Below are 23,468 nucleotides of genomic sequence, written 5' to 3' on the forward strand. Positions count from 1 at the left end.
TTCGGAGTTGAAAGATCAATGATCCGTTAAAGTTTTCCCAGGAAGACGCTGACTCAGAGGTTAGAATGATTTTTATTAAAACTGAACTAGTGAAAGAAGATGAACTATTACAATGTTTGGTTACAATGAATATATGAAGTTCATATATTTTGAATATACCTATTATATACTTATTACATATACGTATTACAATGTTTGTTACTGTCATGACTACTACACCGTTATCTCTAAAAGCATTAAAGGTCTTCGCGGGATGTTGAGTATGATTGATACTCAGAATAATAAAAGCACTTATAAAACTTGTATGTAACCGTATCGTAAACATTTATGGAGAAGCTCGGGCGAAAGAGCGTTCCATATATTCCGCCTTTGTCGTTAGCAGCTTTCCTGTGCGGAGATACGAGATGTAGGAAGCCTTCATCTGCGGAAGACGTAAGCCATTTTTTACATTTTTCTTGGAGCGAACCTTTCAATACCAAGTGTGTTGTATTTGATATGCGTAAAAGCGGTTAGATTCGATTCACGGCCATAAACCCGCTTGACAGAAACACAACAGTCAAAATTCATGTGAAAACAAGTAGGACAGCTGACAACTGTTTAAGCATGTGTTTTTAGTCTGATTTGAATGAAAAGCGGTCAGGCAACAATGACGCCCGAGAGAGATTACTACTTGCCCTGCTGACAAGATGGTTTACTCATTAAATACATTCAATGAATCGGTTCACTGACAAAAGCGAACGTTTCCACATATCCCACTCAGAGATGGAGCTCGAATATTCCTCTTACGGATCTGGTGATTTAAACATACAGCTCTAAAAGTTTTGACCGCCATTTTTTTTTTCAATGCTAGGTGGAAATTGTAGAAACGTTTGTTTTCGTGAGTTTGCCTATTTGCTTTTACTACACAACCTCGTTTTGTATGAGTATGGAAAAAAGAAACTTATCGACATTGATGTAACCCTAAAGAGAAGAGGACTTTCGTTAAGCACAGAAGAACAGCTGTCTCTAAAATTGACTGTTTTTATTGAGGTCCAGTCTTGAATTTTAATTCAACTCCTTGTGTTGGCAGACAAAGAAATTTTCTTCTTGGGGCAAAACAATCTTTAAAGTCGAGTTTCCGAGCGAAGCAAACGGAGACAGCCCGAATGCATTTAAGCGAATCCTCTGGGTCGAGAATAAAACATAGGACCGTAAAGCGTGCAAGGGATATACGGTTTTGATCGGTACATCAATAGGAAGACAACTCCAAGTCACTTGCCATCAGAATAAAAGTAACATAAATGTAACTTTAAATAGCTTTTATTAAATCTAACAAACTCACTGTAGCACAGAAAGAAAAAACAAGAACCTCTAAAAACGCAAACAGTTTATAGCTTTCTAAACTTTCCATCGATATAAAAAACCTTTTTACATTACAGAACAGAGTACAAAAGTTATTTTGTGTATGCTGCCCCTTTTGTCCCAAGTTTCAGTAGTGCAAGTGGGTAAATTTTACACTTGTTCAATGTATGGTACTTTTCTTCTTATTATGCAAATTCATATTGTTAAGATTCCTTTATAGGTTAACAGACCAGAAAAATCGCACATAAACAACGTTTGACGATGATCGTTCGTGCTCTAGAATTTCCTCTTCTACTGCAAAACGTGACAAATGTCAACGGTTTGCGCTAATTGATAATTATTTATTGATAGGAAGTTTCCAGAGAGCATTTTAATGAGTTTGATATCTCCGTGATCGTTCGAACTCACCTGAACGAGTTAGAAACTAGTAAAATGGAAAACACTGGCAACCTGCTTTATTGGTCCTGTGTGGTTAACTCTGCGTTGAACTCGTTCATATCTTACACAACCATCATGATAAACATTTTAACAATCCACGCAATGAGAAAAACGTCGGAATTGCCAAAGACTTTGAAAACATTGCTGCTGAGTCTTGCTGTGTCTGATCTTGGTCTTGGATTGGTGCAGCCTCTCCATGTTGTTACGATGGTCTCGTGTACCCCTGAGAAAGCACCTCTCGAAGACACGCAGAATGCACTTTCAAAAATCTTCCAGTTTTTGTATCGTTCCTTTTTATTTGCTTCGTTTCTGGGTGTTTCGGCTCTGATGGCCGACAGATTTTTAGCCGTTCACCTTCATCTTAGATATCGGGAACTAGTGACTTACCAGCGTGTTGTTGCTGTTGTTATAACATTATGGATTCTTAGTGCTTTGCTACCATTAATGGATTTCCTCCCGCTCGAAATTGTCAAAACAGTTATAGAGGCTGTTACTGGTGTTTGTTGTTTTATTTGCACTACAATTTTTTGTTGTAAAATTCATTTCGCTGTGCGGCGCCACACAAACCATATTCAAGCCCTTCAAACTTTACAAAACAATGAAATGGCGGTGAACTTTGCGAAGACAAGGAAATCGGGTTTGTGTACATTCTACGTTTTTTTGTTTTGTTATTTGCCTCAATATTGTGCGTTTATTTTAGGTTTTTTCATTAATGGACCAAATAGTATGTTTGAAATTTTTTTTATGTGCACCACAACCCTGGCACATCTTAATTCATCGTTGAACCCTCTAATTTACTGCTGGAACATGAGACACATTCGAAAGTCTATCCTTTGCATATTAAGAAATGTTTTTACTCGTCAAAACTGAACTGCTAGAGCTCTAGCTAAGGATATTGTCAACTTTAAACGTTTTCTGCAAAATCTTTGTTTGTTTATTGTTTCTTTACACACGAAGTTTTTTATATCGAGAAAAAGATGAGGAAGGTATAGACTGCCTGGGTTTTTCGAGGTTCTTGAGTTACATCGAGTTTTTCACATTTAGTAAAAGTTATGTTTTAGTCCAGACCCGGTAAACTCTGCAAAACGCATTTGCTCTTCGTAGTCACTTTTAGAGACAGCTGATCTTCCGAGCTTTATTAAAATGCATTTGTTTAAGTCCTTTCTCCTCAGTTTGGGTTAAATTAGTGTAAAGCAGGGTTTTTTATATATCCATAGAAAACGAGGCAGTGTTGTAAAGGTAACTCGGTCCACTGATGAAATCAAACGTTAACAGATTTCTACTCAGAAATCGAGCTGGAATATCCTCATTGAACTGGTAATTGGCATACAAGTATACAAGTCTTTGACCGTTATTGTCTGTTGAAAAGCAAAATATATGTATGCAATCTTCGGGTTAAAGGACGAAGCTCTGATGAGTTTGCCAGAGTAAGGTTATTTTGAGTCGAAGTCGAAGTCTTAATGAAAATTTTGTCACGTTTCAAGTAAGGGGGGAAACCGGAAGATGACATAAGTCTACGCATATTTATTCATCGCTCGCGAAAAGAGATAAAACATTTGAAGAAGTGTAACATCTTACTCGAGATGGCAGATGGCAACGGTTTCTTCTCGCTGGTGTTAGTTCTTTTTTATTGACAGGAACCTGTCGAAAGCATTTTGATAAACAGGTTTAACTTAAGACCCAAGAGTTCTAGTTCTCTAGGGTACAAAGTCATCTTTACGAGTAATAAATAAGCTAAGCTCTTTGAAAATCGGAAACACTGAAAACCCGCGCTACTCATCCTGTAACGTTAATGCTGCATTGAACTAGTTCGATTCTTTCACAGCCATTATGATGAACATTTTAACGGTTTATTGACGAAAGTGGTCATTTCTACATTTTGCAGTAAGAAATAGAGGTCGAATATCCTACTCACTCATGTGGTCTTTGGCAGACAATTAGATTCGGTCCAAATCGAACTTTAAATAAAAATGTCCGGTAATTTTCGTGTAGAGATAGATGTAATTGACATTAATATCGTACGTTGTGTATGTTGCCCCTCCAGTCCTAAGCTCCCGTAGTACCAGTAAAAAAAATACACTTTTGCTGTTAATGGTACATCGTTGAAACGTCTTCTTATTGTAAAAAAAAAATGATAAACGGTCTAGTTGCCCATGTCAAGTTGGAACATGAAATTGTGAAATGGACCAGCTAAATTGCGAATAGCCTAGCACTCATTTGCAATACAGTACACAAGCGGTGTAGCGTTGCGTCAAATGACTCAGGGTAATATCGAGTAGCACAGCGTACGCACAAACGGTGTAGCGTTGCGTGAAATGGCTCAGCGTAATGTCGAATGGTACAGCGTACATACAAACAGTGTAGCATTGCGTCAAAAGGCTCAGGTAATGTGGAATGGTACAGCGTACACACAAATGGTGTAGCGTTGCGTGAAATGGCTCAGCGTTATGTCGAATGGTATAGCGTACATACAAACAGTGTAGCTTTTGCGTGAAAAGGCTCAGCGTAAAGTGGAATGGTACAGCGTACAGACAAATGGTGTAGCGTTGCGTGAAATGGCTCAGCGTTATGTCGAATGGTATAGCGTACAAAAAAACAGCGTAGCGTTGCGTGAAATGGCTCAGCGTAATGTCAAATGGTACAGCGTACATACAAATGGTGTAGCGTTGCGTGAAATGGCTCAGCGTAATGTAGAATGGTACAGCGTACATAGAAACAGTGTAGCGTTGCGTGAAATGGCTCAGCGTAATGTCGAGTGGTACAGGGTACACACAAATGGTGTAGCGTTACGTCGAATAACTTTGCAGAACATCAGACACTCTAGCTAAACATTGAATTGCTTAGCATTACATGAAATATTCCGATATTGTGGCCAATCGTCGATCTTGCTTGTTGCGTGACATGGAGACTATCTCGCCGAAACCACCAAAAATACAAGCCGAAAATGGAACAGCGATCTGCTGGGGGGCATGACGTCATCGAATGTTAAGACTGGCGCGAAACCATCACATAGTGTAGTCGCTGTGTTTAAGAGTCTTTACTTTGCCTTGCCGTAAAGCAGAGGCAATTCGGTAAGTTCTTTGTTTTTCCCTGCCGATATTGCAATTATTCCTTGTCGCTCATGGGAGCGTTAATTAAAATAGCAAAGAGACTGGATTCTACCACGGTTTGCCGGCCTCAATGTTTACAGGATTAAGTAGTGTTATGATGTGCATTAAATGTCGAGTGCCGAGCTCTGTTTTTCTTTTCTGACTCGCGCTTACTTTTCACTGAGAGTTTAAATGCAAAGGCTCTTTGAACATTGCAAGAGTACGTGAGAAATTGGATTTTGTGTGTCTTGGACGCCATGGTAAGAAAACTGATATCCCGGCTTGATCTGCTCTGAAATTTTTCAGTAAAACATGTAGTGTTTGCCAATGCAACCGTTTTTCCGAGTCAAATGGTTTTGAGGACATACATACCTTCCTTGATGAGGTTGGTCTGCCTTAAAATTAGTAAGAAAACGCTCAGTCATAAAAGAGGGTGGTAAAGGGAAAGGGGAGAACGGCCCTTTCACAATTCACGAAAAATAAAATCGGTTTAATAACGGCTGCTGAAAATATCTTAGATATACTTAAGGTTACTTCCCACCTTGGCAGGTGTCCTTCGGGAAAAAATTCGTGCGCGCGCTAGTTTCACTAAAATCCTAGCAAACTTTCTGTCAGGAGAAAGCTTAATAAATGTAGATTACCACAAAAATATAATTTAAGAGACTTTTCTTTGAAGGAAGTGTCAAGAGCCGGTAAGGCGTGAAACGACCGAATGTTCGTCTATTGAATTCATCGGATATCGGATGCTGCAGCACGAGCAAAATGGCTGCACAGTCTCATTCACAAGGCATCAATCAACAAAAGTGTGTCAAGCTTTTTCGATGTTCTGATTGGTTGCGTAGATATCGGCATCTAAAGTTGGAGTTGCTAAAAACTGATATGCAAGTCGTGTTGCGTAAATGTACCCCACGGGACAAATTTTTTCAAATATCAGAATTTCACGACACACTCTTTGGAACGACAACGAATAAACGCAATATCAGCAGGGAAAAGAAAAGAGGAGAAAGTTACCAAATTGCCTCTGCTTTACGGCAAGGCGAAGTGAAAACTCTTCAACATAGCGACTACACCTTCACATTCGATGACGCCATGCCCCCGAGCAGATCGCTGTTCCATTTGCAGTTTGTATTTTTGGTGGTTTCGGCGAGATAGCCTTCACGTCACGCCACAAGCAAGCTCGACGATTGGCCACAACATCGGAATATTTCATGTAATGCTAAGCAATTCAATGTTCAGCTAGAGTGTCTGATGTTCTGCAAAGCTATTCGAGGCAACGCTACGCCATTTGTGTGTACGCTGTACCATTCGACATTAAGCTAAGCCATTTCACGCAACGCTACACTCTTTGTATGTACGCTGTACCATTCTACATTACGCTGAGCCATTTCACGCAACGCTACACCATTTGTATGTACGCTGTACCATTTGACATTACGCTGAGCCATTTCACGCAACGCTACACTGTTTGTATGTATGTATACCATTCGACATAACGCTGAGTCATTTCACGCAACGCTACGCCATTTGTGTGTACGCTGTACCATTCGACATTACGCTGAGCCTTTTCACGCAAAGCTACACTGTATGTACGCTGTACCATTCGACATTACGCTAAGCCATCAGTTTCACACAACGCCACACCGTTTGTGCGTACGCTGTGCTACTCGATATTACCCTGGGTCATTTGACGGAACGCTACACCGTTTGTGTACTGTATTACAAATGAGTGCTAGACTATACGCAATTTAGCTGGTCCATTTCACAATTTCATGTTCCAAGTCGACACGGGCAACTAGACCGTTTATCATTTGGCTAAACTATTTATGTTTAGAGTGTTCTTTTTCATGAAGGAAACCTAGACTGTCTATAATTTGGCCATGCAATTCCTTTATTACTGATCTATTTGACATCCTTGTATTTTTGGTGGTGACGGCAGCCCATATTACAGCTCTGAGTGCAGACAAGTTTTCAGCCGTTCATCTTCATCTCAGACATCGGGAACTTGTGACTCACAAGCATATTGTTGCTGCGGTTTGAACAGAATAGATGCTTACATACGTTGCTTTCATTAACGGGGTTCATCCCGATCAAAATTGCTGGAATTATTATAATAGCTGTTACATGTGGCTCTATTTTTATTTACACTGCAGTTTTTTTATTGTAGAATTTGTTTCGCTGTACGGCGCCACGCGAACCGTATTTAAGCCCTTCAAGTCCATCAGGTCTCTCATTATGGTGAAATGGTAGTTAACTTTGTGAAGATAAAGAAATCAGCCCTATGTACATTCTACATGTACCTCGTGTTTTTATTTTGTTATTTACCTTGGCACTGTGCGTTTGTTGTAAGATCTTTTATCCATGAAGCAAATACTACGTTTTGGAATTTTCGTCAGTACACTAAAAACCCTGGTGTATCTAAATTCATCATTAAACCATTCTGTTTACAGCTGGGGTATGAGACACAATGGACAAAGTATCATTTGCATACTGCGAAGAGCGTGGTGTTTTTTCAGTGAACTGCTCTTGTTTTGTCTTTAACTTATGTCATCGCCCAGTCGTCCTCGTTACGCGAAAATTACGCGCAATTGCGCAGAAACGTCGATTTTAACTACAAAAACCTTAATCTTGTTTCGTTGTCCATGTTTCATCCACCAACCCGAGGATCGCATACATATTTCTTGCTTTCAACAAACAATAGTGGTCAAAGACTTATCTACTTAGTTATATGTCTATTAGCAGATGGATTTCAGTGAACATTACATTATACTTAGTGTAGGCTGTCTTTAAGTTCCATTAAGTTAAATGGAAAATTTTCACACTTATGTTATTTAAAGTACTTAGCTAATTCCCTTTGAAACGTCCTCTTATCGTGCACATCCCTTTCTATGGTTGATAGCCGAGAAAGGAGAACGGAAAACACGGACATGAAGAACTTTTGACGATGATCGTTCGTGCTTTCAAATATACTGTTTCACTGTAAAACTTGACAGATGGTGACGGTTTCCATTTATTAATTCTTGTTTATTGACAGGAACTTACCAGAAAGCATTAGCATTTTTAGCCGTTCATCTTCATCTCAGATATCAGGAACTTGTGATTCCCAAGCGTATTGTTGCTGTGGTTATAACAGTATTTCGATTTCGGCTGTTGTTTTAATTGCACTATAATTTTTTATCATAGGATTTATTTCGCTGTGCGGCGCCACCCAAGCTTAATTCAAGCCCTTCAGGTCCATCAAGTTTCACAAAACAATGAAATGGCGGTGAACTGTACTGAAATGTACTGCTGAAAAATGAGACACATTTGGCAATCCATCGTTTGCATGCTGCGAAATGTGATCATTCGTCAGAACTGAACTGTCAAAACTTAAGATGATATTATTGTAGACTTTAAACGTGCTTTCTGCCAAATGTTTATTTGTGCTTTGTTTTTTATGTCCAAAGTTTTTCATAGAAATGAAGAGCAGAGGAGCTTATAAACTGTCTGCGTGTTTTCGAGGTTCTTGTTTCTCTCTCTGTTACGGAGAGTTTTCTAGATGAAATTAAAGCTGTGAAAAATAGACTTTACATTTATTTTACTTTCATTCTGTTGGAAGTAGACACATTCAGTTCTTCCCTTCTTATTTGTTTTGCCCTAGAAGAATTTTTTTTTTGAAAACAAAAGGTTTTGGATTAAAATTCAACACCGGACCTCGGTAGAAACAGTCAATTTTAGAGACAGCTGATTTTCTGTACTTAATTAAAATGCATTTTCTTACGTCCCTTTTTTGTTGTGCTAGTTTATTGTAGATGAGGTTTTTTCCCATTTTTATAGATCTCTAGAAGATGAACATTGGTGTTTCTCAATGTCCGCTTCAACAGCGAAAAGTTACTGTTAAAGTTTTTTTGGTTTCGATATTGGGTTTGTCTCGTGTAATTGTCTAAACGTAGGTCATGTCGCTTTTAACAGAGTAAACAAATTAAAGTTTTTGTCGATGGAACTTGAGCATTCGCGCCAAAGAGGAGTTATTATGTTTAATATGTTGTTCTCTTAATAGCTTCGTTTCAGTTATTCGCTACAGCTGTCATTCTAGACTGCCATAACACGCGGAATTTTCGAATGTAAAGAGGTGTTATTTTTTTCTTTTCCAAAGTTCCGCTTACTGAAAGTGACACGCCGCCGCCTCCTAAGTACAACCTCTATCTTTCTGACGAAAGCGAACATTTTACCAATTCTAAGTCTAAAGGTCGGCACACACGAGGGTACTAGTCCCTGCGACTAGTCCCTGCGACTAGTCCCTGCGACTAGTCCCAGCGACCAGTTTCATGCAACTAGTCCCTTCGTGTGAACTACACATTACTGTGGTCGCAGGGACCAAATTTAGTCTCTGCGACTGGTCGCACGAATTCAAACTGGTTTGAATTCCTGCGACCAGTCGTAGGGACTTGTCGCATGAAACATATGTTGGTCCCTTCGTGTGAACTGTTTGTGCGACCAGTCCCTGCGACTAAACGGTAAATAAGCCAATCATGGGTCAGTATGATCCGTGACTTTCGGTATTTGTAAATATTGCAGTTTCTATGAATTTTCCCTGAATTCTAGATTTCTACAACTGAGGAATAAAAAACTATTTCTAGTTTTGTAAACATATACAGATGTCTTGGAGCCGTTTTGATGGAATTTTTACCCTATTTGACTTTGTCTGTTAAAAATAAAATTAAAAAAAAAACAAAAACGGAACACGTAAAAGCATGAATAATCCGACTGAATAAGTGTAGTTCATTTGTGTTGATGTTTAATAGTGCTACAATCAAAAGTTACCAAATTTTCATTGTTCGTGTAACGCCCCAGACTAAGGAATATCTTTTGCCTCTTAATTTCCCCATGTTCTTGTGCAATTGAGTGCCTTCGTGTGGACGCCTTAAGGGACTAGTCCCTGCTATCGCTCCCCTCGTGTAAACCCTTCAAAGACTTGTCGCCGGGACTTGTCGCACGGACTAGTCGCAGGGACATGACCCCTCGTGTGTGCCGACCTTAGCTTTTACCAAGTCTGATGACAAATTTTTTCTCGGATATGAGATCGATTTCTCTGATTACTGATATGTGAATTGACACATAATTTATATACTTTCGATGTGTGTTAAATGGGAAAACGTGAAATGAATTGGCGAACGTTGTTTCGGCGGCTTAAACATCGACCATATGGGCCACAATTACATAACAGGAAAGTAGCTATTTATCAGTACAGTGAATAACGTCGGAAGAACAGAGATAAAAAAAAGCACTTCAGCATGGGCACGCGTGTCTTTCGATTTCCTCGTTGGCACCGGAAAAAGCTGTCAAATGCATCAACTTATTTATAAGTCTCTGGTTTCCAACTATTTATTAATTCTGGCTTTTGCCAGAGTTTATCATGAGGCTTTTCGAAGTAACTCTCCATTAATTCACGATGAAGCATGTTTGTCTCATGAAATCCATTTCTTCTGAGCGTACTTCGTGAACTTGCTGACAAACCAGCCTCCTGACTACCAGATATAGAATGGGGAATAGCGAAAGCCCGTATTACTCGTCTTGTGTCACTAATTCCGTGTTGAACTCCTTCTTTTGCTACACATCCATTATGATGAACATTTTGACGATCCATGCGATGAGGAAAACGTCAGGATTGCCAAAGACTTTGAAAACATTCCTACTGAGTCTCGCTGTTTCTGATCTTGGTGTTGGTTTGCTGGTGAAACCTGTTTATGTTGCAAGGCTGATTACTTGCGCTACTAGTGGAAACTATATCTACCACGAGCTAAATATATTTACCTACATCACTGACTTTTTTTCGAGTTTATTCTCGTGTGCGTCACTTTTCGGTGTTACTGCTATGAGCACAGACAGATTTCTGGCCATTCACCTTCATCTCAGATATCAAGAACTTGTGACTCACAAGCGTGTTGTTGCTGCGGTGTTGATGATATGGACGTTTAGTTTCTTGTTTTCATTGCTGTTAGTGCTGGATTATTTCTGGCTCAAATACGCTGGAAGAATCGTACTCACTGTTACTTTTTGTTGTTGTATTATTTTTACAACAATCATTTATTTTAAAATATATTTAGCGGTGAGGCGCCACAGAAACGTAATCCAAGTGTTGCAACTAACACACGGGGGTGGAACGACAGTGAACGCGGCCAGGTTGAGGAGGTCGGCAAGCAGTACCTTCTACATATACCTCGTGTTTTTGTTGTGTTATTTACCCTGGTACTGTGTTTATATTTGGGGTTTTTCTTGCATTAAACAAATCACCAGATTTCGTACAAGTGTTATTTATACGTTAACGCTTTTGTTTTTCAATTCGTCTCTAAACCCTGTGGTATACTGCTGGAAAATGAGACACATTCGGCAATCTATCATTTGCATTCTTCGAAATATATTTCGTCGTTAAAACTGAAGAAACTTTTAAGGTAGCTATATAACAACCGAGCACTTCGGCGGCAATCTTCAAGTATTATGAATAGTTCGCAACGAAAGTAAACGAATGTGTTTTGCACAGTAGAGAAACTGTAAGTCATTGTAGTTTTCTTACAGGTCATATGTAAATGTAGACCTATATTTGTATTCAATTTGTCAGCTTAGACAGCTTAAGTTAATTGAAGTTTTGACATGCAGATGTAATGTTTTTCTACCTCTTTTTCGTCGGAAGCAAAGGGTAATTTTCTTGTTATATGTATTGGTTTTAAAACAGAATTACGAATACTACATTAGAGACTCCTAGTCGCTTATGTTACAGGAACCGGAGTTAAGCGTCGGCCTGATGGGCCACGTGGCTCATAAACAGAGTATGAATGCTATATACTCAGATCTACCAGCTTTGTTCATAAAAACATAAATTACCGTAATGATGTCTTTGGCAGGCTTGAATACAAAAGTAAAAACTTCTTATGATAATCAACAAAACTGAATCGTATCGACTTTAAACCTAAACATTAGATTGAAACCACTGAGACAAGCGCTACCGTCAAAACAACAAAAACAAAAGCAATAACCAAGAGGAATTTCGCAACGAGTGAAACGTCCAAAATAAGCCCACGCCGAGTGAGGGAAAGATGGAATGTCGAGGAAAAGGTACATTTTACTTTAGATGTTCTCTCACATTTAGAACTTTAAGCCTCTCCTCAAAGAGCCAAAAACAACTCCCTCACCTTCTGCCCTTCATACTCAGATATGTAAATTTGTTTTGTGTTGTATTTAAAAGCCTTTTGATGTTTAAAACTGTCTCTTGAAGCGAGGTTTTTTAAGAGGGCTAGGGTTTCAGGGCTTTCTCAGTAGAGGATCTCCCCGCGGAATTGATTATACGCCGAAGTATCCTTTTATCGACATTAAAAATCGTGATCCTCTAAAGAATTTTCTGGTTTTAAGAAATTTATCGGGTAATCCGAAAATATTCGAGAGCTCAAAATAAAAACCTGTTTCACCTAACGGTGGTCTCTTTTGTTCTCCTCCGCACCAATGTTTCGGTCATGTTTGTTTGTTTGTTTTGTTTTGTTTTTTTTTCAATCGATTCGCCTTTTCGGTCGTTTCGTTTCAGTGGTTTCGCCACTAAATTTTCTCCGATTCTTATTGGTTTAAATTGATCACGTGATGCGATAGTGTTCATCCGTGGAGAGATACTATCAGCCCATAGTGGACTCTATTGTTTAATTAGATTTGCAGTGATGGAGCCGATCAGATTGTAGCGTTTGTGTTGGTGCGCTGGTCAGTAGCTGAAGTTAGATGTTGCGTCAGCCCTCAAGTTATATGCTCTGACGAACTGTTAACGCCAGATGTTCCATTTTTTTGGTCGCAGTTTATTTACCTTTATCAACAATGAACATTTAATAATCGTGGCCTCTCGTCTCGCTCTACAGTTTATCATCGTTACTTCAGTTTCAACTGACATTTGTACAACACGGAGATATTGAATAATCAAAGTACGTGGGGTTTTTTCATTTCTTCTGAAAAACTAGAATTTTGAGATGATTAACACAATTTCATGATGGAATATAATACGAATTTTTTTTATTGGCTGTGTTTTTTTTTTTTTAATCCAGTGACGCATGGTGTTCCTAATACCATTTTTTTTTTAATGCTTATGTACAGAAGGGAGGACTAACACAGGTTTTAATTCTAAATTGTTGAAATGACGGCGATGGCACATTTTGTTGTTGTCATTACGAATGATGCGTTTTCCGACCTCTTATGTCAAGATTAATTAATTATCACTTTCACCCAATGACAATAATTTTAACGTCAGGATCTCATCTTTTTGTGTATTTTTGTGTGGAAGCGTGGGGGCGGGAGTGCATTTTCCGGCTTTTCGTTACTCAAAGGAAATATTTGCAAAGTAGCGATGATCTTTGCCTGTTGACGACGTTCATTGTCTTTTTTATTGGATCCCTGACGAGCTTTTAGGGAGGACAGCGCTTGCGAGTAACACCGGTGTCATTAAACGGAAATGGAAACGTAAAACCGTTGATCAACCAAATATTTACAGGGAATAAGAAGATGATGCCATTTTTTTTCTAAATTTAAGAGTAAGGGCTGAGTATTTTCTTCTAGTTGCCGACCAGCAAACTAAATGAAAGCTCGTGATATCCCAGTTCTGAATTTGGACAAAAAAAATTGCTATCTCGACGTCGTATTTATTTATTTATGTATTTATTCCCTTGTTCTTACCAACTTAAACAATTGGTAACTTCGTCAAAAGCGAAATTCAATAGGTAATAAAGATGAGATTACGTTTTGATCTTTTTTACGTTGCATTCGTTAGTCCATGACAGTTACCCGCAGTTTGTTTACTTTTTCTGATAAAATAGACTTTATAAAGTGGTTCATGCAATTCAAGAGTTAGAGTTTCCTTGAAGATCGGAGTCTATGAAGCGCACAGTCTCACTGCTTTTAGCAGCAGAACGCCCGACCTCAACTTAAGTCACAGTTCTACAATGGCAGATACAAAAGAAGAGTTTTATTCGTCTCTCATAGTTAACGTTGTATTGAACGTTGTCTCCTCTTTCGCAGCTGTAACGTTGAACCTTTTAACAATCCATGCGATGAGGAAAACTTCGTCCTTACCGGAGACTTTGAAAACATTACTGTTAAGTCTTACTGTTTCTGATCTTGGTGTTGGCTTGCTGGTGCAGCCGTTTTACGTTGAAGAGCTACTTGCGCTTTTGCTGCAAAACGATCTTGCGTCCAGTGTGCGGAAATCTATGGATTTTATAGTTAGATTGATTTTGTATGCTTCTTTGTTCAGTGTAACTGCTGTAGGTGTAGACAGGTTCCTGGCCGTCCATCTTCATCTGAGATATCAGGAACTTGTAACTCACAAACGAACCGTTGCAGGTGTCGTGCTGATATGGGTGTTCAGTGCATTGCTTTCAGTGATGAGGATCATTTGGGTGCAGATGGGAATCGTGGTCGGTTTCATTCTGGGTTTTTGCTTTGTTTCTCTGACTGTGGCGAATTGCAGAATTTATTTCGTGGTGGTGCGCCTTACAAACCAAATTCGCCCGTTACAAGTACAACAAGTTTCACAAGATGATGAAAAATTAGTAAATGATGTAAAGCAAAGGAAAACTGCAGTTAATACTTCTTACGTCCTCATTTTGTTTTTGTTTTGTTACCTGCCCCACTATTGCAGTTTCGTTGCGTCTGTTTTCATTCGTGGATCAAATGTCACATTGGAGCTATTTCTTATGTACACTTGTTCACTGCTGCATCTCAATTCATCCCTAAATCCTGTTATCTATTGTTGGAAGATGAGACAAGTTCGAAAGGGCATCGCAGAAATTCTGCGAAACATGTTGCTCCGTTGAAACTGAGCCTCTAGTTTATGTCAACTGCATGAAAACAGCTTTGTCAGAATCCATGTCAGTTATTTAAGAGAGATCTTTCATAATCAAGAGCAAAAATAAACTGTAAAAATTAAAAATTTAATTAAAAGAATAATGAGCAAAATGAAAGACACGATTTTGTAAATTTATTGTGATTAAAGCCATTGTGTAATTTATTGATCCGTTTTGAATTTTTCTCCAAGGCGCCTCTTTCTTCACAATTAAAGTTTCAGCTTAACTATTGAGTATTAAATACAACAAAAGTGTCCTGGCAAGAAAGACCGTGGTTTTCCGGTTGTAAGATTAGCAATGCAACTCAACGCTCGAATTTCTTCTTTTCTCGTTACCGGTATGAAATGTTTGTAAAACTTTACCTGCCTTTTATCATCTTATCAAGATGTTTCCCCCCCCCCCCCCCAAAAAAAAAAAATTCGTTTCCCAATAAAATCTTTAGCCTAAACGAGGAATGTTGAAGTTGTAATGTGTCACGAAGTACTATATTATCTGTCAGGGTAACCTACAGTTTATATCCGTCCCTACGTTTCAACTGACACCCGAAGATTCCGGAGGAAATGAACTATGGACGTGTTTGTTATTTTGTTTTAAAGTGGGACATCATGTTTTTAAAAGTACAAGCTACATCAAATTTTAACCGTATGTGGAAATTACGTCAAAGTACAACTCGTATTTGGAAATGACGTCAGTAGTGACTACATCGCGAAAATGAAAACATGTTAACCAAAGTGCAAAACTACAACTTTTTAAAGATGATTTCTTATATGTTTTAGGTGGATAAAGCAATCCTGATCGTGAACAGCGCCATAGCAAACCAGATTGATTGGTCTGAAATCAACAACATTGTGAAAGAGGCACAGTCACAAGGAGACCCTGTGGCATGTGCTATTGGTGCACTAAAACTGGAAACTAATCATATCACCATGCACCTCAGGTCTGATATCTTTTTTAGGCATCTTTCAGTAGGCTCCTAACCAAATGTTTAGATCGCTAGCATTTTTGAGTGCCTAAGTGGGATTCTTAGACCTGGTTGATGAAAGTCATCTGATTTCTCTTCCTTTAGTTTGGATCTTTAGGTGTGCGTTCCATTAAAATTACTTTTGATTGATTGCTACGCCCCATAGGCTTTTGTGCCATAGACACAGCTTAGCGTCAAGAAGTCACCATTTCAAAACTTTATTATTGCACTGGTTTTAGGTATCCACTGTTCTACCCATCTCTATATCTCCTTTAAATTGCGTAGGTTACATTTCGTCCTCGTTGTTACCTCCTTTGGCTTTGCACAGGAATGTCTCTCGTTACCTTTATTTCATGAGGACAGCAAAAGAAAAAGGAGACCTTGTCTCGCAGAGGGAACCCCAAAAATCTTGGCGAAGGATTTCTAGAAACTTTTTGTCTTTTCAAAAACCGAGTTTGCTTGCTTTGTGAATATGATTACATACATTTTGCGACATTATTCTGTAGGAATCCGTACGACTCTTCGGAATCAGACCCTGATTCGGATGAAGAAGAAGAAGAAGATGATGAAAGTACAAAAAAGAAAAGGAAGAAAAAAACCAAGGTATGTCTGTGACTGCTGTGCACTGTGCTTTCTCGACACGCAAAATTTTTCTCATAGTTCTGCAACCCCCAGTGCTCCTTCGTGAAGTTAGTTATGGATGTACACTTTCTCCATCTTGCAGGGTTCTAAATTTACTAAAATTGACATCAACTTGGCTTTATCTGCATATGCCAATGCACGAAGGTACGGCAAGTTATGTACTGAGAATATATCTATTTGTTTACGACCATTCCTGGCGCCTCATGTAGAAGGTAAAATGATTTCATTCCTTAACGGATTTTAGTCGCTGTTCTGATATGATGGTGTCTTAAAGACCTTTTTTTCCTGTATGTAATCTCTTTGTGGTATCCCCAGTTTTGCAGTAGAACTTATCCTCACTCTTGTCGTCGCAGCTTTTATGACAAGAAGAAATTTTCCTCCAAAAAGGAACAGAAGACAATTGATGCATCGGAAAAGGTTAGTTACCCAGTGTCGCAGGTTGTTGGTTGCTTAATTTGCAAATCCCCATGATAAATCTAACTGTTATTAACCGCAGGCGTTAAAATCAGCGGAGCGAAAAACGAAGGAAACCTTGAAAGAAGTTGAGACTACAACAAGAATTAAGAAAGCACGGAAAACATATTGGTAAGAATGCAAGCAGCTTTGAAGTAGTTTGTCATAACAGTCAATCAGCGTTTACTTTTCCTTCAACGTTTTACAGCAAGAGTTATCCACAATTTAGGCCGGCCATACACACCACCATTCTGATAAGCAGACGAGTTGTAAGAAGCGTGAATTAGATAACTTGAGCCGGAGTGAGCCTTGATGAATGTAGAAGACAGAGAGGGAATAATATGTTGAAGAATGTGTTATTAGTGATGCAGATAACATGAATATATATCTCCTGGGATGGGAATTAAATGAATATTTCTTTTGTTTTTTTAGGTTTGAAAAGTTTCTTTGGTTTATCAGTTCTGAGAATTACCTGGTAATTGGTGGCCGAGACCAACAGCAGAACGAACTTGTGGTCAAAAGGCATCTAGAACAAGGTCTGTTGTGGCTCACTTTGCATTCTATTTCTACACTGTTTTAGGAACGTGTCAACTTCCCAAGTTTTTCTTACGAATGTCGCCAGTCACGTGTTTGCCCGCGGTCAAACTTGGTCAAGACGGTTCTCGAGAGTGCGCCTGGTGAATGCTTACGTGCTTCTCTGCGCTTCTCAGCGCTTCTCAGCTTGTTTCTAATTTCTCGAGGTTAGCAGTGGTTACATTTTTCAGCTCTTGACTCTGAGGTACAGCAGGAGCTTGTATCCCGTGCTAGGTCACTGGCTATATGTTTTGGGGCCAGTTACATGTTTCTGTGTCATGTATCATTATCACATATCTTTTCTCCTCAGGAGACGTGTACGTTCACGCAGATCTCCATGGTGCAACAAGTGTTGTAGTAAAGAACCCTACGGGTCAGTTCGTCCCGCCAAAGACCCTAAATGAAGCCGGTTGCATGGCGGTGTCCTACAGTGCTGCGTGGGAGGCACGGATTGTGACCTCAGCCTGGTGGGTGCATCATTCGCAGGTGTCCAAGACAGCACCCACAGGAGAGTACCTTACCACAGGAAGCTTCATGATTAGGGGCAAAAAGAACTTCTTGCCGCCATGTTACCTCATGATGGGCTTTGGTTTTTTGTTTAAACTGGATGAAACGTCCATCGAGAATCACTTGAACGAGAGAAAAGTCAGAGCTGTGGAGGATACTGAAATAGTAGAGGTAAGGTCCGAGAGATTTTCAACGGTGCTTGATTTCCCAGCAACCGTGTTTTGTTTGTTTTTTGTTTTGTTTTGATTACTAGCTAATGAGAGCTTTACATTATAACACAGACTGTTTACACAGTAACGTTTGCATTTTTTCCACCCAAATATATCGGGAAACGATCCAATGATATAACACTTTGAACTTGACATAGGATGCTGAAGGAGAGGAAGAGCTGAGCATTCCAAGTGACGAAGGCGAGGCAGAAAATCCACCGAATTCTGCTGTCGAAGGGGGAGCTACTCTAGCAGACGATGATGAAGAAGACAGCTTGTTTCCTGATACAAGCATCGATATACAGCTTACGAAGGAGGGAAAGTAAGTTTTGTTTGTATTTTTAATAGATTAATTTTCAATGGCAATGTTTAAGTCTATTGTTTAACTCTAAATTTATCGTGCTTTTATCTTCGTTTCTAGAGTACACCTTCAGCGAGGTACAAGCAGAAGCAATAGCCGAAGAGATAGTGAAGAAGGAGAAAGTGTTGATCCTGAGGAAACCAAACAAGTATCTTGAGAATTTGAGATGTCATTCCTCGCCCTTGCATTTCATGAATAGCAAAATGCAAGAAAGCGCAACTTATAGCCGAGTTTCAGTTTGCCAGTTTTCGTGATCTTATCAAGAAACTGCCTATCGTATCAAAAACTTCATCAGGAAATAGATTGGCTTTCCTTTCCATACCTTTATGGCTGGTCCAGAAAACTTGCTTCACTTCCTCAACCAATCAGATGAAAGAAAAAAAAAAACGCGCGTCACCTGGTCACTCACTTTTTCTAGCGCTTCAGATCAGTGGCCTGAACTTACTCTGGTTTTTGTTACAGTTTTTGTTTTAGTTTTCAAGCACTTGAGCGATCGAAACGTGGCCTAATATTCCTCATTATTTTTCTTTTCAGCCCGCAAACAAGCAGCGTCTATCAGCGAAACAGAGGAGGTAATAATTAGCCATGAATCCTGCGCATGTAAATCTTGACTCTCACTTAATGACACGCTGCAGTGAGCACAAATCTCTATTATGAATAAAGTGCAGCCACTTGGCACTTGTCTTCTGATTTACGCGGCGACTGTTTTATGAAATTAAGGTTATACACTTTTCTTTCAAAAGGGAAGGTGCGATACCAAGCTACTTTGTGCTCAATATTGATCTTACATTGGCATATTTTTTCATTGCGAGACCAAGGTACACCACAGATTTTTAATGATTACAATCGAATTTATCTCAGAGAGAATCGAAAGAAGAAGGTCAGACAAGGTGAAGACGGCTCTTTGCAGGCGAATGAGGAGGAGCAAGAAACAGAGGAAGGAGAAGAATATGACCAGGTACGTTTGCATTCTGTTTTTAATGGTGATGTTGAAAATGAGCCCTTGTAAATCCTCTTCATTAGCCTATGTTTTAATTCATGGTAGGGGATTCAACAAAATATCAGAGGATTTATATCTGCTCGACCTCGCATTTCGCTTTGAAAGTATTTTGGGAAACAGCTTCTAATATCTTCTGATCCTTAAAAATATTATCCACAGAAATCTGAACAAAACCATCACCAAAAACAAAAACAAAAACAGCAACAGCAGCAGCCACCTAAGAGAGGACGAAAGGTTTGACACACTTTTTTCAACCCTGTTAGACTGTTAATATCGGCGAGGAGAATTGAATATTTAGTTGATTGTTTATGTCACAGAGAAAGTTTAAGATTCACTTTCTTTGACTGAGCATGATAGTAGATTAAGTGGTTAGAATGAATTCATTCTAGTTCCGCTCGTTCATTTTAAGCAACAGACATTGAATATGGACCACTCTGTGCAGCGTAATAAATAATGAACATTAAGGATTTTAATAAAAATTCACAGACTTGGAAGCTAACGAATGATTTTCCAGCGTGACCGGCCTGAAATTAGCGACAAAAAATTGGATATTTCAAGTCTACACCCTTTTGTTATCTAAATGAACGGGAGCGATATAAAAACAAATCTAAGGAATTACCCGTGTTAATTAAGGCCTGTCAGAAGGATTTAGTGGCTTTGCTTAAAGCAATTTATACTTTTTTCACTTTTCAGACCAAACTTAGGAAAATAAAGGAGAAATACGGCGAACAGGATGAAGAGGAACGACAAATGAAAATGGAGATTTTAGCGGTAATCATTTTTAGCATGTAAAAAGTATCGAATTTATCCTACCCCTTGCGTAATCTGTAAAGGGTGAAATGAGTCTGGATCGGAACGAGGTTCACTGGCAAGGCTGCATCAAAATGAGGCTTGACTTGCATACCTGCTACAGCTTGTAGTGTTTTCTGTGGCCTCAAGTAACTGCAAGTCTATTACAACTCTCATGGATAGAATGAGAATTCTTCAAAGGTACTCCCAAGTATAACGTCTTGATTCCTGGACAGTTTGGTGATTGCAATGAACAGTGGATGATGGAGAAACATTGCGCGTAAACCGACCCGAGACATTTTGACATGAATTATGGTGAGCTAATGCACCACGGCCGTTTCCCAATACATCAGATGTATGATAATTTTTTTATTTTTTCCTCTTAAACAATGCTGGTTTTTTTCCTCTTATAGTCTGCTGGGCCTTCGAAAGAAAGCAAAGCTGATAAGAGGAAAAGAGACAAGAAGGCGGGCAAAGGAAGTTGCGCCAACAGGCCAGCCAGCGGTAAACCAGGGAAAAGGGAAACCCAGACAAGCAAAGACCAATACTCAAATCAAAATAATCTGTCTGCAACAGGAGGCGGTAAAAACCAAGATCAGGACAACAGCTTCCAGTCCAGGCAAGATTTGGAAGAAAACAAAGGCAAAAAAACAAACTTTGCAAATCAAAACTCAAGCGTCTATCAGGATAAAGGCGATAGAGAAGGTAACGATATTGACAGTAAAGAGACAGCGACTGGTTTGATGAACTCTTCTGATAGACAAGCTGGTGAAGCGAGCAGTTTGGAACTAGTCAGTGTAGAAGACAATTCTCTCAAAGAGGGTGCTCCAAAAGATGAAGGTACAACAATCATTTTTTTATGAATTTTTTTTTTATGTAATTAACCGTAAAATACCGAAAGTGCTGAAGTGTAAATCAGCTTTTTCTATTTTCAGGTGCGAAATATGCGAATTCTGAGAAAGAAAAGGACATTGTAAGTAGACAGTTCGGCTGTACTATGTACTTTTCAGTATTTTGTAAATACTTCAAACCTTATCAAACTTTACAGCCTTAGCGAGATTAACAGTCAGAGGTCGTAAACAAAATGCCATGCAAACTTGAAAAGTGACATGACACCCTGTTTGGTGATTATAAATTACACATTTTACGACAATGTAAAGAAGAAACTCATTTATTAATTTGTTTATATTTATATTTGTAGCGTATTTATTGCGTTTCACTCACTTATTTGTTTTCTTTATGTTTTAATAAATCCCAGGCAGTACTTCTTTTCTCGTTACTTCGCGAGTTAATATAAATTGATCTTTTTTTTGCGTTCATTCAGGCTGTATCAGATGACGAAGCAGAAGACGAAGCACCGAAAGTACGCAATGAAATAATTTTAATTGAGATTTTTTTGGAGGTTTTTTTTTTTAAAAAACGATTCTTAAAATTCTAACCATCCCAGCTCATAACTTGGTTTATTCTTTGCCTGTTTCATTTTAGTAATGTGCTGTTATTACTCGATAATGGTTGGTTATAGCATGACGGTTTCACAGCAACTTGCGACAAAAGTCAACTCCGATTTTACTTACAAGCGTGATTTATGATTCACCGTTTCAGAATAACCGCAAAAAATATTTTGATCACAGTCAATCTGAATATTTTGAGTTAAGCAAGATTGTGAGAAACTCAAACTCTGCCGATTGCCGTTGATGTCATGCTTGGGTAACTTTTCGGCGATTTTCGTTGCTTTGCAGGAAGCTGTATCGCTGCTTGATTCTCTTACAGGTTGTCCGCTGTCTGAAGATTTACTGCTGTTTGCAATTCCTGTGTGTGCTCCATACGGTGCGGTACAAAACTACAAGTAAGACAGCGGTTTTTTTTTTTTTTTTACTATTCTTTTTTTCTTTAAGTTTCTAAGACACCCTAAACTCAAGTTGTTTGGGTGATAGATCAGCCCTGACCAAAGTCTATCTTTCTGTGTCAGAAGGGCTGTGGAAAAGTTATCTTTTATAGTAAGAAAACATCCTGGTATATTCCTGAATAAAATATGACGATCGAAGAGCCCTCCCTCCCCCCTCCCCCCTATCTAGTTCTCAGATAAGTGATGTGTGTGTGTTTTATTTGTCTTTTCTTTTCCATTTCTTCGACAGGTTTAAAGTGAAACTTACTCCAGGTACAGCTCGCCGAGGAAAAGGTTAGAAAAACTGTACGGATTTTCTTCCCAAAATATTCTGCTGATGCTCAGTTCTAAATTTTCTATGAATTTTCTCTGAATTTACTTGGCCAACTCGGATTTGAATTTACTCGGTGAGGGAGTTCTATTAAATAATTTGTAACTCAAGTTTATAAGAATTTTTTAGACGACAAAATCGAGAATGATACATTTCACCTCGTCCTGTGATTCGTGAAAAACAAATATAAATTTAACAGGTTTTGTTTCCTTCCTTAGCTGCCAAGACGGCGTTGGGCACTTTTCTGTTTTCCAAAGAAGCTTCCCAGCGAGAGAAAGATTTAATTAAAAGTCTCAAGGTAAAAATTTCAAAGCTCGGGATACTTTAGTAGGTAGATGAAGTAGTCAACGATGTTATTGAACTTTAAGTAATTCATCACATTATTTGCATTCTAAGCGTCAATCGCACTTCACAGCTTTTGTGCAAACCATCCCTGACAGTGCTTCTCCTTTTTTTCTTTTTTTTTAAATTTTCATTAGTTTTCCACTCTATTTCTAGGACAACGATCTTTCGCGTTACATTCCAGGAAAAGTGAAAGTTTCAGCACCAAACCTTCAAAAAAAGAAGAAGAAATGATCTGTAACATTGCAAGAATTACTGTGGAGATTCCTTTTTATCCAAAGAAATAGTGTTAATAAACCGCCACGTGGTTAATCGACTACACGTCAAATACGTTTTTCTTCGTTGATTATGATTATTATTATTATTATTATTAATTATTTTTGTAGTGTCCAAGTCTTTTTCTAATGGTCAGCTTACTTCTTGTAATTTATTTTACATAATCCATTTTAATCGTCAAATATTTCTGTGCGCACATGATTGATGTAAGCGCGTCAGGTAACCTATATAGTTCTGGGCAATTTCTGGTAAAGACTGCATCCTGGGTTCGATATGATGAGTCTCCTATCATTTGATGATCCACTCAAGACGGAAAGGACGTTCGACTGACTCGGCGGAATAATTGTGACCCAGGCAGTCAACGTTTTGACGGCAAGCTCTTCGTAGATGCCTCTCCCCACGCTTAGCAAAAAGCATTTAATG

The 23,468-nt window shown here is 38.8% G+C and overlaps 2 protein-coding genes across 3 annotated transcripts in view; both read left to right on the forward strand.

The window, feature by feature from the left end:
* Window positions 1-23,097, forward strand: part of LOC111347341 (ribosome quality control complex subunit NEMF) — a 62,378-nt gene extending 39,281 nt beyond the window's left edge. Inside the window, exons 13-32 of one of the 2 annotated variants that reach the window (XR_015989097.1) lie at window positions 15,493-15,653; window positions 16,184-16,280; window positions 16,402-16,463; window positions 16,673-16,736; window positions 16,816-16,904; window positions 17,205-17,308; window positions 17,656-18,023; window positions 18,220-18,383; window positions 18,483-18,570; window positions 18,957-18,994; window positions 19,284-19,380; window positions 19,582-19,656; window positions 20,116-20,193; window positions 20,625-21,051; window positions 21,147-21,184; window positions 21,536-21,574; window positions 21,982-22,057; window positions 22,347-22,390; window positions 22,646-22,725; window positions 22,926-22,949. Coding sequence is in view for 1 of the 2 variants with exons in the window: in XM_088726072.1 (XP_088582198.1) it covers window positions 15,493-15,653; window positions 16,184-16,280; window positions 16,402-16,463; window positions 16,673-16,736; window positions 16,816-16,904; window positions 17,205-17,308; window positions 17,656-18,023; window positions 18,220-18,383; window positions 18,483-18,570; window positions 18,957-18,994; window positions 19,284-19,380; window positions 19,582-19,656; window positions 20,116-20,193; window positions 20,625-21,051; window positions 21,147-21,184; window positions 21,536-21,574; window positions 21,951-22,057; window positions 22,347-22,390; window positions 22,646-22,725; window positions 22,926-23,003 (2,298 nt within the window). In the remaining variant the exon portion in view is untranslated. Of the gene's footprint in view, window positions 1-15,492; window positions 15,654-16,183; window positions 16,281-16,401; window positions 16,464-16,672; window positions 16,737-16,815; window positions 16,905-17,204; window positions 17,309-17,655; window positions 18,024-18,219; window positions 18,384-18,482; window positions 18,571-18,956; window positions 18,995-19,283; window positions 19,381-19,581; window positions 19,657-20,115; window positions 20,194-20,624; window positions 21,052-21,146; window positions 21,185-21,535; window positions 21,575-21,950; window positions 22,058-22,346; window positions 22,391-22,645; window positions 22,726-22,925 lie in introns of both variants that reach the window. The other variant, XM_088726072.1, reaches the window with a different exon arrangement.
* LOC148729611 (adenosine receptor A3-like) lies at window positions 9,819-14,884 on the forward strand. The gene has a single exon (XM_088726076.1). The coding sequence runs from the start codon at window positions 10,387-10,389 to the stop codon at window positions 11,275-11,277; it is 891 nt and encodes a 296-aa protein (XP_088582202.1). The 5' UTR covers window positions 9,819-10,386; the 3' UTR covers window positions 11,278-14,884.
* Window positions 23,098-23,468: the final 371 nt, after the last annotated feature.

This window comes from Stylophora pistillata, chromosome 6 (assembly GCF_964205215.1).
Source record: "Stylophora pistillata chromosome 6, jaStyPist1.2, whole genome shotgun sequence".
In the NCBI taxonomy this organism is placed as follows: domain Eukaryota; kingdom Metazoa; phylum Cnidaria; class Anthozoa; order Scleractinia; family Pocilloporidae; genus Stylophora; species Stylophora pistillata.